This window comes from Sebastes fasciatus, chromosome 21 (assembly GCF_043250625.1).
Source record: "Sebastes fasciatus isolate fSebFas1 chromosome 21, fSebFas1.pri, whole genome shotgun sequence".
Taxonomy (NCBI): Eukaryota; Metazoa; Chordata; class Actinopteri; order Perciformes; family Sebastidae; genus Sebastes; species Sebastes fasciatus.
In genome coordinates this window covers 2,589,509-2,604,872 of record NC_133815.1, presented here as the reverse complement: position 1 = coordinate 2,604,872, position 15,364 = coordinate 2,589,509, and the positions used below count along the sequence as shown (strand labels likewise).

At 40.3% G+C, this 15,364-nt stretch overlaps 1 protein-coding gene across 1 annotated transcript; it reads left to right on the top strand.

The window, feature by feature from the left end:
- Window positions 1-1,280: 1,280 nt before the first annotated feature.
- Window positions 1,281-15,350, top strand: kbtbd2 (kelch repeat and BTB (POZ) domain containing 2). The gene is made up of 4 exons (XM_074621478.1): window positions 1,281-1,466; window positions 5,318-5,879; window positions 10,631-10,796; window positions 11,574-15,350. Exons 2-4 carry the CDS (start codon window positions 5,707-5,709, stop codon window positions 13,131-13,133), a joined length of 1,899 nt encoding a protein of 632 aa, XP_074477579.1. The 5' UTR covers window positions 1,281-1,466; window positions 5,318-5,706; the 3' UTR covers window positions 13,134-15,350.
- The last annotated feature ends 14 nt before the right edge of the window (window positions 15,351-15,364 follow it).

Genomic DNA, 15,364 nt, shown 5'->3' with positions numbered 1-15,364 from the left:
TGATAAAAAAAAAAAAAAAAAAAAAAAGCAACAACAAATAGAGACTAAAATCTAGAATCAAAATATATTAAATTAGGTATATTTTTTAATATATATTTAGCCTATTTCAAAAATGTTGACTGCATAGAAGAAAGAGAAAAACTCTGGCTACACTATAAAACCATAAAAAAAAATCCTTTGCCACAAGTCACTAAATAAACCACAGCTGAATTGTACTTTTCTTCTACAGAGGACAAAATACAGGAAAATACTTTTGCGGCATTTTTTCATGAAAAATACAAAACCCATACTTTAAATTTTCAGACAGGACATTAAACTCACAAATTAATATTTTCAATAAAGGGACATTTTTCATTCATGACCTCCTAAAAATTAAATTTCTTAGGAATATTTTTTCTACATTTCCTTGATTTTTGTTATATTGATGTTGGCTTTTTCTAACATATTATTTTGTGGTGTAAATTTATTTAAATATATTTTCTAATTGTGTTTGACATAGATAAAGAAAAACTGAATATATTCTATAGATACTAGGTCAAGATTTTAGAAATATAAATTTTATTTTTACCAAACACCAAAACTAAAATATATCATTATTATCATTATTATTATACTATTAATTAATACTATTAATAATAATAATAATAATAATAATAGTAATAATAATAATAATAATAATAATAATAATAATAATAATAATAATAATGTTATTATTATTTAGATTTGTTTCTTAACATTTTAATAACTGAAAACTATTTTCAGTAAATTATATTATATTATATTTAATTATTATTAAAAGTTATTATAAGATTTGATGAGCTAAGATAAAATATAACTTTATTTATCCCAAGGTAAATTGCTGTGCAACAGTTGCAATGCAACGTGGAAAAGAGTCTAAATATAAAGAGTCTAAATATAAAAATATAAAATAACAATAAGGTGTAAATCCAAAATATATATAATATATGCAATGCCAAAAAAACAGGTATATCTGATATAGGTAAGTATAGTAAGATATATAGGTTAGTTTAGGTGTGCATGGTTGATACAGATGTATGGTACTGAAGAGTTATTTATGTATTTATATAGTTGCCCAAAAGTAGGCCTAATATAATTTAAATATAGAATCTAAAATACATCTATTATGTTTTATAGAGGACTCTTCATAAACATCCTGCTGTAGTGTCTCCATCTGTCCACCAGAGGTCGCTGCTCCTCTGGTGGACAGGACTAAACCGCTCTTAGTCTGGACGCATGCGCAGTCTCGTCATGTGGCCTCTGCTTCTCTTCGGGCGCTTCTGATGCGCTGAGAGGTTGACTGTATATCTGTCTGCTGCTCGGCGCTTCTTCTACAACAACATGTTTAACGTCTAAAATCAGCTTCAGGAGCTTCACTTCCTACTTTCTGCTGACGAGGAACAGCCATCTGGACGGTTCACCGTGTGAGGAGTTCACCTACAGTCACAGTAAGAAGCGTGGATGATGATTTGTTGGAGTGGTTCACTTGAAAACGTTTATTTAGCTCGTTTTGAGCCAAGGACTGTGGAAGGAGGATGGGACACAGGTCTAGTGTGTTTGGGGGTACCACGCATGCACAGTGTAACTCAGACTTATTTATTTATTTGTTTATTTGCACATATATAAAACTGCACAAAATCTAGTCAATGAAAAAACAAAAGAAATGTGTCAGGAGAGGTCAATACTTGTGTAATACATACAAAAAACAGTACAGAAGAAAAGAAAATATATCTAAACCGTTTCAGAGTTATAGATGCATTTAATATTATTACTGAGTCAATTCAAATTAATTTAATAGGCATGTTTGTATTTATTTTATTTGTTATTTTATTATTATTATTATTTTTATTTTTAAATATTTGCACATATATAAAACTGCACAAAATCCAGTCAATGAAAAACAAACAAGAAATGTGTCAGGAGAGGTCAAGAAGCCTCACAGGCTGATACATAGGACCTCCCCCCAATCCCAGAAGAAGAAAAAAACAATAACAAAAAAAGGAAGAAAGATCTAAACTAACATAATTTAAAAAATACAACAAAAGTTAAACAACAACAATCACTACCCTGCAGTATACTCATTTTTAACAGTCTCTTCTGCACTATATTCACTTTTTTTAATAGTCGTATATCACAGCTGTTACCCTGCACTATTTTCAGTTTTAACAGTTTTCTTCATCTCCTTGTATTTTTATATCTGGTATATTTTTTTGTACTTTGCACTACTAACTTTTTTACTGCCTTTTTATTAACATGTTTTGCACTATGGAACTGTGATGCTGGAAACTTGAATTTCCCTCGGGATCAATAAAGTTACTATCCATCCATCCATCCATCTATCCATCTAACCATCTAACCATCTATCTATCTATATATCCATCCATCCATCCATCCATCCATCCATCTATCTATCTTGCCTTGAGTGCAGGCCAGATTCTACTGCGTATGTGCATTACCCCCGCATATATGACGCGTTGATGACGCGTGCCCCATCCTCCTTTACACAGTCCTTGCTTTTAGCCTGTTAGCTCGTTAGCTGTGTGTCTGCTAGCTAGCAAAGCATGACCTGCTCTCTAACATTTAGAGTTTATACCGTTCGTGTTTCATTACTGGAGCTATTCCACAGTTGAAGGTGATGATGTTGGACGCTTGACTCTCTTAACAGGTAGCTAGTATTCATCTCCAGACTGTGTTGGTTAACATTACCCCGGAACTGTGGAGCTAACGATGCTAACGATGCTAACGTGGTAATGAAGCTACATATAAAACATCACATCTAGATAGCTGATGAAGGTTTATCCAGTCAGAGGATGGTTGAAGGTGTGTTTTAAAACAAAGCAACATGATGTTAAAGGATTGTCTGGTGAGCTAACTAACCTCTCTGTTGCAGCAGGCCTGTCTGTCTGATGTTACTGTGCCATGTTTCAGAGAGCAGGGTTTGTTTTGGACATGATGGTTTACTGTGCTAAACGAAGCTAGACAGACAGACAGCATCAGAAACACTAACTAGAAGCACTACTCAATCATCAGAAATAGCCCGTTAGTCAGCAGGTTACTGAGGGTAAACAAGTCGCACATTGGCTATCTACATCTACATACATCAACCAGCTTAACTAACTCTCTGTGAATGCGTGTGAGTGTTATGCTGTTTTATGTGTGTTAAAAATACACTCTGCCCATATTTCAACCGGTCTAGTTATTTTTCTCTTATATAATATAATATTCTGATATTTTCAAAAATGTACTGGTGCACAAATTATCTTCTTTATTGTATTAAAAAGGCAGTATATTGATATATTGTATGGAATCGTTTTGCTGCCACACCATGAAAAACATGAATCAGTAAATTATTCTTTTCTCACACACTATGAGCCTTTTTTAACGTTTTAACTATTAAACTAGTTGATGTATGTAGATGGCTTAACGTTAGGTAAAGGATGTGTCATGTAACGACCAATGCGCACATATAACTTTTTCTTTTCTTTTTTTTTAAATAATATGTTTATTGGGTTTTCTTATTTTCACAAACACAATAAGAATAAAAAAACAACAAACAAACAAACACTGGTACAGCTCAGATAAAAAAAATGTATATAGGTGGTCATAGGAAATATGAGTTCATGTTCAAGAGACTCCTTGTGAGATAATGGAGGAGAGATCAGGTCCAATATTAACATATAACATTTAATAGCCTTTACACGTTGTTGGTAAACTGCACCCCGAACCAGTGGTAGAATGTTTACATTTACAGAAGTACAAATTCAAGTTATTTTCCATGTTCTGCTACTTTATACTTTACTACATCTCAGAGGTAAATATTGTTCTTTTGACAGCTTTAGTTGCTCTTCATATTACACATTTCCATCACCCTTCCTGTCCAGTGAAAACCATGTCTCTCCAGATGATGTTGATTATTTGTGATAAACTAAAGGATGAAGTGTTCCTTTATGTGTTGAGAAAATCCTCCTACTTCTTAAGCTAAATAAACTCTTTAAAAAGCCTCTTGGATCAGCTGAAAACAGGGCTGTATTTCTGACACATGAAAAGTATATAGTACATATGATGATCTTATAGAATATGATGCATTGCTGTAGATTAAACTTGCCAACAGTATATAAAGGAGTTAAAAACATCTACAGCAGTAAAATGCAATATACACATTAATGCAGCAGTAATATTAATCCAGTGGTTGTAAAATTCACCCATACTGTACACAACCTTGAATGTGACACACTGCTTTGTTGAAATAGTCTGTCATGGTCAGCAGTAGTAGTAGTATTGGTGGTGTAGCTTATAGCTTGATGGCAAATTGGCTTAATGGCTCCCTGTGTCATGGTAACCTTCCAAAAAGCCCAGTGTAATTTAGGATGTGAGCAGTGGAGCTCAAGACTTAACAGCATGATGTGTTTTTGTCTGCTTGTTTGAGACATTATGAGATATTTTACTCTTGCTCTGTTAATATCTGACTAACTTTACTGCAGGGCTCTTTCTAAACACATTATAAATTGTCATATAAACTGACCGGCAAGGGAGCAGAAAAGGCATGATTGAATGATTAGATCCCAATATTGAAGGCCATTTTAGACACATGTACATAAAGTATGAATCTCTATGACTTTTTACAAAACATGGCATTCATACTGTTTGAATCTGTTCTCCTATATAGCCATGTAAAGAACCACCTGAAGCAGTGTTTTGCAAACTATGTCTAGTGATATTCACTGGGATATACCAAAGTGGCATCATAGCACACGGAAAGATCTGGATCCTGTTTCCCAAAAGCCTCTGAAGGCTGAGATGACTGAAGCCGAAATACTTCCGGGACTAAGATCACAATGTCCTTATGATGCTTTGTGAAATTGGTCTCTAGTTTGGTGTTAAATACTGAAGGGAAACTCTGTTGTGGCATAATGTTAAGTAGGGGCATCTTCAGTAATGACTCGGGTTCTGCACTGTAGCATGTAAAGCAGAGTCTGAATGAAGTAGCTTTTAACTTGCTACCCATGTGAATCAGTTTAATTCAGATGCTGTCTTATTGTATGTAAGGTCAATTGACATATAATTGCTGACCTCGTTTATTGTATTGCTGGAAAACGAGGGATGAAGGGAGGGTGTGGTGGATGGAGGGATGGCCGTTCATTTGAAAGGGTTTCAGGATGTTTGCTGCTCTGACATGCCCAGAAAGAAAAAGGAAATCGGAGGGAAGAAAAGAGTTAAAAGATTTTTTTTTTCTGTACTGATAGTTTCCATGGATTCCAGACTCATCATTGCTTTTTTTTGTTTTTCTCCTGTTTTTCAGCCAAGCACTGATGTAGCAGCGTTGCCACTGTCGCGGTGCTCTCCCTCTACCTCCGGTCCCCAGTGCCTCACTGCATGACCTCCGACAGCAGATAGATCCACGAGGGGAAGCAGACCCTTCCTCGACCGGGACTCTTTCCTCTGGACTGCGACACTCGGCAGCCATCTCATCTTTCCACTCATCTCCAGCAGAAGAAACTGCAGGATTTTTTCCACATCGGAGTTGAACACCTCCACTTGGTTCAGTGGAGGTGTTAGAGAGCTGTCTCCCCTCCCTCCCCCCTGATTATCCTCTTGAATCTTTAGAATATTTTCTCCTGGTCGGCTTGAGCCCGGTTCTGCCGGCCGCGTGACTTTTCAAAACTGGGGCGCGATTCATGGGATGCAACCATGTCGGATCTCAGTGAGCGCAGGCCGGTCAACACGGACTACGCTGTCTCCCTGCTGGAGCAGCTCAAGTTCTTTTACGAACAGAAATTACTGACTGACGTTGTGCTGCTGGTGGAGGACACGGAGTTCCCATGTCACAAGATGGTCCTGGCCACATGTAGCTCCTATTTCAGGTGAGTGCTGCGGGTGTGGGATAACTCATGTTGTATGTTGAGGATTTCTTTTTTTAATAGGGCTGACCCGAACGCCTTGAAGCTTCGACCGTTGCCGTTGTATTCAAATACTTCGTTTAACAAGCAGCCCATGAAATAAGGAATAATCCCATAACATTATTCATATTCAACATTCATTATTATTAGTTATTCTCAGACAGATAGACTGTCCTGGGTACTGAAACAGCGGAAATGAAGACAGACCGACAGAAGAACATGTCAGTCAGTTGTGCCGCAAAGCAAAGCGAACTTTGAATTCCTTCAAATTAGGGATGCTAATTTTGGATTTTTTTTTTAACTGATAAGCGACCCACATTAACCGATTATTAACCGTTAACCGACAAGATTAGTACCTCGATTGCAGCGATGTGTCAGCTGCAGTTTATGTGCGAAACAGACAAACAGACTCACCCGTTCGGGAGAGTTACTGTAGCAGCCACGATGCACCACACCATTTAGTTTAGCTGCGTGGTTGTCAGCTGTGTGTCTGCCCGGCGTAACGTTAGCGAGTGTGGCGGCGGTGAGTGTGGGGTTGTTCGTGATGTTACAGCTGTGAACGTAGCTGTAGCAGTGTGTGTACAGTTTATTTGTCGGTGAATAAATGCTACAACTCCTCAAGACCCGAGCCAACTTCCTGTATCTGCAACACTGGCTCAGACTCTCTTAAGGTGGGCTGTTAAGGTGGACCAGCTATTCTCCTTGACGTGACAAGCCGCTCCTCTGAGCTTTGCTCGACTTATTAATACATTTTTAATATTTCCTTTAACAGTTTAACCGATAGCTTCGAAGCCCCCAAAAATGGTATTCGGGACAGCCCTAGTTTTTAACGACCTAGGGCTAGTTGTGACTATGCTTTGTGCGTCTCCTCCAGTTTCAATGAATAATTCACCATACAGTGTTGGGTTTTTATGTTTAAAGACAGCAATTATTCCCCTCAGTCTCATTGTGATGAGGTGTAGGTGCGTGGTTGTTATGTCTATAAGTGCTCCCCTCCTACAGTTACACTGAATAATGCACCACGTCGTAGTGTTGTAGGATGGAAAACAAGGGGATGGTGTTTCCTTGAAAGCTGCCTCTCGAGTCGCCCCCTCTTCGCTAGTTATTCCTTCTCTTGATATATTTCTTGCGTAGCAAATGAAGCAATCTCTAACCTGTAGTCCTACAGACGTATCCCTCAAGGCCCTCGGGAGGACTCGTTTGTACGCACAACATTGCATAATGAAGTGTGTGCACTGCAGTGAATATGACGGAGCAGCAGCCTCGGCTCTGGGAAGAGTCCATCTGTACTTGACAGGAGCTCATGCTGCATTTGAGCACGCTGTCTCACCCCCTCCCTCCCTCATTCACCGCACATTCATACATGCATTCCAAGAAAAGGTCCCGACAACTCGATGCCTCTCTCACACCCACCTCTCCGCGGTCCTCCCCACTGTTTCCCACACACTCGTTATCTGGTGCGAACATGCAAAGCATTTCCCCTGCAGGGTTCAGAGGTGTCGCAGCGCTTCCTCTAAACTGCTACTCCTTCCTTTTTTCTTTCTCTTGTCTGCTGCCTCTCCTTCCACCTCCCCTCTCTCTCCTCGCACGCCTCGCTTCAGGGGAAAGGGGGGAGACTCTGGGGAGAGCTTGTGTTTGGAGGGGAAAGTCTGGTCACGTAGGTCTTGGTGAGAGATGGAGAGAAAGAGGAAAAAGAGAGAGAGGGGGGGTGTGCAGGGGTATGCCTGCAGGGTTGCGTAATACGGCCTGGCAGGTTTAGCCCCTGCTGCGAGCAGCACACAGTCACACACACCCCAAAACCCCAAACAGGAGGGCCGGGCGGTTCTGCAGACAAATCATTGTTAAAGAGTAGAGTTGCAAGTGAGTTATTTTGTCGTTGACTAATCTGTCTATTATTTTGTCGTTTGATTGTTAAGAAAATGTCGTCATGCGACGTCTACAAATGGATCGCTGCAACAAACCATTCTTTTCATTATCGATTAGTCTGCTGATTATTCTCTTTATTATTATTTTGTCTACAAAAGGTCAGGAAATAGTGAAAAATGCTCTTCTTTACAAGTTCTCAAAGCCGAAGATGACGTCTACAAATGTCTTGTTTATAGGGCTGAAGCAATTCCTCGAGTAATTCAGTTACTAAAAATCAATGATGTAAATTCTTTTACCTTTTATAGGAGTAGCCCAGAAGAGGTGTACTTTTTAAAAAAAGTACTTTGAAATCCTTTTTTTATTCATTTGTTTGCTTTTCAGAAAATGTTTTATTTAAAACCCAGAATCTAACATTACAACAACTTAATGCAATATATAAGTTTAGTTTTGACTGATAATATTATTTTATGCAGTTTAAGCAATAAAAATGTAGATTTTTTCTAAGGAAACCAATTAGTTTTATTTTAATAATAACGTAAAAGTATTATCTGATTACTTGATTAATAAATGGAATAATCGGTAGAATATTTGATTACTAAAATAATTGATAGCTGCAGCCCTACTTCTTTGATCTGATCAGCAGCTCAAAACTTAAAGATATTATTATCCTATAACACAATAAGTCCAAAACCCAGAGGTTATTGATTTTAATAATAATTTACAGTAATATTAAAGAGAAATAGCAGCAAATCCTCATATTTTAGGAGCTGGACGCAGCAAATTCTTTGACATTATTCCTCAATAAAGGACTGAATTAATTATCAAAATAGTTGTAGATTTATCGCCTGTCAATTGAGAAACGCATTCATGGACTAAATATTTCAGCACCATGAAAAACTAAAGCACCTTTAGAAGCTCCATCTGCATATTTTAATCCAATTAGAAATAAATTAGTTTTAACATGATTGTTCAAAACGTTTCCCTCGGAGCTGTTTACCTGGAAACATGACTTTGTACATTCCTCAGCAGCTATTGTGTCTACTGTGGTATTAACAGAAGAATGGCGTAGTTGTCATGTGCATTGATGACCTCCACACAGACTGAAACTCAAACACAAACAATGAAAAGCAGTGTCACATGCTGTGTATTTGACATGGTAATGTACAGTATCTGTGACACAGAAGTGCAGCACAGAAGCATTTCTTCAATTATGAGCATTTGGCACCAAAGTCGTCGCTTATAATAAATGCAAATTACCAGTTCAAGCCAGTAACAGTTCTACAGATGCATAAAATGTGAGCAATCGATGCAGTGAAAGAGGTTAAAGAGGCTCTGACTCACTCTGCTGAATGACAACGTGGACGTGTAGGCAGCCCGCCGAGGCTGCAGCAGCACGGAAGTCTGAGCAGAGAGAAGCCCAGCTGGAGTCAGCCCACCAGCCAGGTGTTGACTGTCACTTTTTGTCATTCGGTATGAGGAAACTGGGTTGGTAGACACGCTAATCAGTGTACAACAACTGTCAAGCATCACGTCAGCTGTAACATCTGCTCCAAATAAACCTGTGGTATTCAGCCCTGCTCTTTAAGACCAAGAGTACTTCAAGTTTAGCATGCTATGACGGACAAAAACAAGTCATAGCTCAATGTTATTAAACCTGAAGGAAGATCACTTTCAATAGTAATGCGGCATCCGCTGTTTCACTTCACACTCTATATAATATACACTAATATATTCAGATCTTTTATCATTTAACAGTAATGTAGCTTTTAGAGCTGGAACGATCGACAGAAAATGAATTTTTCTTAAAAACTGACTCAAACCAATTAATCAATTATCAAAATAGTTGGCGATTAACTTTTAATCGATAAATCATTGCAGCTCTAATAGTAACTTGAATATCTTTGGGTTTTGTGCTTGGACATCTCTATTTTCTGATATTTTAGTGACCACATAGTTCATCAATATAATCAAGGAAGTGATCAGCACATTAATCAATGAAATTCAGTTACTGTACTTGCCGTCCCAGAAGCCTTTGAAATGATACCATGAATGTTACATTCCAGCTACAGCCAAAAGCAACTACCCTGATTCTGGTGGGTAACTGTCTGTTTTTACAGCCAGCTTGGCGAGAGGCCAGCTGTCATTAGGAGGCTCTGTTTATTCTAAAAGAAAAACTGGATAGTAAAACAGCGAACAAGACAGAACTTGGGAGTTTTATTACCCACTCTACGCTAAAAACATTTACCAGTCTTACGGGGTTTATTATGAAGTCTTTGTTGAGGACAAAACGTTGACCAGGAACCACAGATGTTTGCAGATAAGAAGGAAAGGGAGTTTAATACAAAATGTTTTGTTTAAGTTTTAACATTTTTTAAATTAAAATTAGGACTGTCAATTGATTAAAATAGTTAATTGCACATTTTTTATCTGTTCAAAATGAACCTTAAAGGGAGATTTGTCATGTATTTAATGCTCTTATCAACATGGGAGTGGACAAATATGCTGCTTTATGTAAATGTATGTATATATTTATTATTGGAAATCAATTAACAAAACAATTTAAAATACAGCTAAACTACTACTAGAAACTAGTGGCATTAAAACGAGTTTGCGTTAACACATTATTATCGCGTTAACTTTGACAGCCCTAATTGAATTAAATGCTCACATACTAATTTATCCTAGAACAAATAATTTGTGGAACAAGACATAGGCGAAGCTTGAATTGTTGGAGTAGCTGATATGATCTCTTATCTTAATCGGTGTGAGATCTCGACGTTCACTTCCTCGTTCAGTAACATCCGTGCGTCTATGTGTCGACTGACGCTTCCTTCGTCTTGTTCCTGCAGGGCGATGTTCATGAGTGGCCTCAGCGAGAGCAAGCAGACCCACGTCCACCTGAGGAACGTGGACCCGGACACGCTGCAGATCATCATCACCTACGCCTACACGGGCAACCTGGCCATCAGCGACAGCACCGTGGAGCCGCTCTACGAGACCGCCTGCTTCCTACAGGTCACTGCAAACACTTCAATGCATTGAAAAGTCCTCCTGTCATCCTTTATAAAGGACTGGATTTGTTTTTATCGTCAACAAATCCCATGAAAAGACCAAAACCAACAAGCATCGTCTTTGTATCCTGATATATCTCATTCCTCTTGTTTGAGTAATGTTTGCTAAAAAGCTACAGAGTCCAGCTGTTTAAGCAAATTCCTGAGCCTTTACCGTATACAAACAACTGTACTGTATGTTCATGACCTGTTTTTAAAGATTTACATGTTCAGTCGTAACCAGTAGGCTTGGCGCTGAGCGACACAAACAGGGTAGGGACGTCTGAAAAGTATTGAGAGACTGACTGACACATCCATACTGTAACGCCAGCTTTATTCTTTAAATCCTAATTTACCAAAATTAAAGAAACCTTCATTATTTGCCATGTTTTTATTAGTCTCAAAAGTGTCCTCATAGCCATCTGCATCTTTGTTTTTAAGTGGTTAGTTTATTTGCATCCTCTCAGATACATCTTTAAATGACTATGGTTGTAAATGTAATAATAAAGAGAAAATAGCAGCAGATCTTTCCTCAGTAAAAGACTTAAATGATGATCTTGTCTGTCGGTTAAGAAATCAATTCATGACTTAATGTTTCAGCATTATTGTAAACTTCCCTTGGAGCTGTTTACCCAGAAACATTATTGCAAATCTACATACCGGTGGTGTTGTTCTACTTTTGTGTCCCTTGCTGCAAAGAGGAATGTGTGTGTCTGACCGTCGTCTCTTGTCCTCTGTTCAGGTGGATGACGTCTTGCTGCAGTGCAGAGACTACCTGGTGAAGAAGATAAACGCTGAGAACTGCGTCCGCATGCTGAGCATCGGCGACCTGTTCAGCTGCAGCGAGCTAAAGCAGAGCGCTAAGCGCATGGTGGAGCACAAGTTCCCCATGGTGTACAGGCAGGAGGCTTTCCTTCAGCTCTCCCACGAGCTGTTGATAGACGTCCTGAGCAGCGACAACCTCAACGTGGAGAAGGAGGAGACGGTGCGCGAGGCGGCCATGCTGTGGTTGGAGTATAACATGGAGTCGCGCTCGCAGCACCTGTCCTCCGTGCTCAGTCAGATCCGCATCGACGCGCTGTCGGAGGTGACGCAGCGCGCCTGGTTCCAGGGTCTGCCGCCCAACGACAAGTCTGTGGTGGTGCAGGGCCTCTACAAGTCCATGCCCAAGTTCTTCAAACCTCGGTTAGGCATGACCAAGGAGGAGATGCTGATCTTCATGGAGGCCATGTCAGAAACGCAGGGCGATGCATATGTAATGTCCGGGTCCTTGCCTACTACGGTAGTGTGTTACAGCCCGCAGGCGGAGAAAGTGTATAAGCTCAACAACCCCCCAGGAGACCTGCAGAAGGTGGGGACCCTCGTTACACCAGACAATGATGTGTTCATCGCCGGTGGACAGATCCCTCTCAAAAACTCTATCACCAACCACGGCAAGAGCGGAAAGCTACAGGCGGTCTTCCACTCAGTCGATAGCTGCTTCTGGTTTGACGCCCAGCAGAACGCCTGGGTACCCAAAACCCCCATGCTGTGTGCCCGAATCAAGCCCTCGCTGGTCCACTGCGAGGGCTACATCTATGCAATCGGGGGAGATAACGTTGGCGGAGAGCTGAACAAGCGCACGGTGGAGCGCTACGACTGCGAGAAGGACGAGTGGAGCATGATGAGCCCTCTGCCCTTCGCCTGGAACTGGAGCACCTCTGTGGTGGCGCACGACTGCATCTACGTGATGACCCACGACCTGATGTACTGCTACTTCCCCCGAGCCGACACCTGGGTGGAGATGGCCATGCGCAAGACGAGCCGCTGCTTCGCCTCCGCCGCTTCTTTCGGCGACCTCATTTTCTACATCGGCGGCCTCCACGTCGTCAGCAACTCTGGCATCCGCTTGCCCACGAGCACCATCGACGGCTCCTCCGTCACCGTGGAGATCTACGACGTCAACAAGAACGAGTGGCGCCAGGCCGCCAACATCCCCGCTAAGCGTTACTCGGACCCGTGCGTGCGGGCAGTGGTGCTGCTCAACTCGCTGTGCATTTTCATGCGTGAAACCCACATGAACGAGCGCGCCAAGTACGCTATCTATCAGTACGACATGGAGCTGGACCGCTGGTACCTGCGGCAGCCCGTGTCCGAACGCGTGCTCTGGGATCTGGGCAAGGACTTCCGCTGTGCGGTGGGGAAGCTGTACCCCTCCTGCCTCGAGGAGTCCCCCTGGAAACCCCCAACCTACCTCTTCTCCCCCGACGGAGGCGAGGAGTTCGAGGTGGACGGGGAGCTGGTGACCCTCCCTCACGTATAGCTCATACCCTCCCCTCCCCTACCTCGCTGACTCACCAGGAATCTGTAACGCTGAGGGACGAACACGAAGGGGGGGTGCAGACCAGTTCTCTAAGATATGAAAGGGTTTGACGTTCTCTGTGTTGTGGAGGGATCTCTGGACTTTGGAGGCGTGCATTAGCTACAGCTGTTGCTGATGAACAATGCAGCCGCAAAACAAGCGCGAAAAAAAGATGCCCCTCAAAAATACTAGTAATCTGAAAACTTCAGTTTTTTTTCTTCTTATTTTGTCAGTTGTGACATCTGTTAGATATTATTACAAGTCTGTCATACTGTTTCTACAATGTGATAATCTAAACGTCAACTGATTTTGTGATGATGGGGATGATGATGATGATGATGATGATGATGATGCACTTAACTGGTAAACCTTCTCGGAATGACAATGGCAACTGTACCAAAATCCCCCAAAACCTCCCTCCTCCTCCTCCGATAATAGCTTCCCTCTCTTCCCTCTCTTTTTCCTCTCCTCTCACCACTGATAAATGAATACTCTGTGGAAAATCTATTGTTTTGAGTGTAAAACTCTGCCTGGAGGCTCGATAGGCTCTCTGAAAAGTTATCAGCTTGCTCCTTCGTGTAGTCTCGCAGCAGCAGTATCGATGGAGACCCAATAACAAAATGTTCCATAGAAACTTCTCAAACCACTCCTGTAGCACTTTATGTAGCATGAGTTGTTTGAGAAGTTTTCGTGCGTGTTCTGATATTGAGCTTGAAAGTTTATATTGACCCTGGAAGTTGTAATTCGACCAACAAAAAAAAAATGTATCACAACGTCCAGCTATTGGAAATGTTCTCATGGCCTTCATTGGATTGAGTTTTAGAGAGATGGTTCAGTTTGAGTCGTTGTTTGGTCTATAAAATGTCGATCAGTGTTCCCCAAAGCCCAAGATGACGTCCTCAAATGTCTTGTTTTATCCACAACTCAAAAGATATTCAGTTTACTGTCATAGAGGAGGAAAGAAACCAGAAAATATTCACATTTAAGAAGCTGGAATCAGCATTTTGAGCTCAGTTGTTGTCACATGATAATAATTAAACTTATGAGCAAACTGTTCATAAGATGTGGTTGAAAGAAAATGTTTTGGTGAATTGTGACCAGCGCTACTACTAAAGATGATTTGCATTGATGATCAACCTGTTCACTGTTTCTCTGATGAATTGATTCATCTTTTGGTCTATAAACTAAAGTAGGGCTGACCTCGATCAAAGAAATTCTTAGTTGTCCGACACTCGTATGATTTTGTCGACTAATTTAGTTGATTTAATCGACAGATCTGTGAGTTTCTCTTGAGAATAAGTAATTCAACATGAAGAAAGCATAACAAATAAACTAATTGGCTAAAGAATTCTTAGTCGACTAAGACTCAAACGATCATTCAGTTGACTATGAAGAGGAAGCCCTATAATAAACCACAAGTTCCCAAAGCCCAAGCTTACATATTTAAATAGCTTGATTCATCTGACCAGCAGTCTGGAATCCAAAAAGTCCAATCACATATAACTAATTCCCTTATTTAAGAAGCTGGAGCCCGAAAAGTATTTATATTTTCGCTTGAGAAATGACTTAAATGTAGAAAAGTAGTCGATTAGTTGATAGTTTCTCCACAAAGAATCACACAAAATCCCCACTTTAAGTCTTGTTTACCAGAGATGTGCTCATAAGTTTCTTGGAAATAAATCATTCTGCATGAAAAAAGCATAAAAGACGACTATTCGACTAAAGAAATCTTAGTCAACTTAGACCAAAAAGATCGATTAGTCGACTAAGAGGGCGGGAAAAATGCCCTCCACAAGTTCCCAAAGCCCAAGCTTACATCTTTTAAAAAGCTTGATTTGTCTGACCAGCTGTCTGGAATCCAGAAAGTCTTAAATTTACAATCATATAAAAGTAATTATCACATTTGAGAAGCTGGAGCCTGGAAGTGTTTGTTGAGAAATGACTTAAATGTAGAGCTAAAAGTAGATTAGTGGATAGAAAGAAGAGGAACAGGCAACAAATTTGATATCTGATTTATCATTTAAGTCATTTGATGGCGATACCTGGGCTTTGAGTATCTACCGATGCGATACCAGTGTTTAATTAATAATCTGTATGCCTCACTGTGTGGAGGTGACGTCGGGCTGGACTTAAACATCGCTTTCCTAACTTTGTAAAACTAAATGTAACAAACAAAAAGATGTAAAAATATA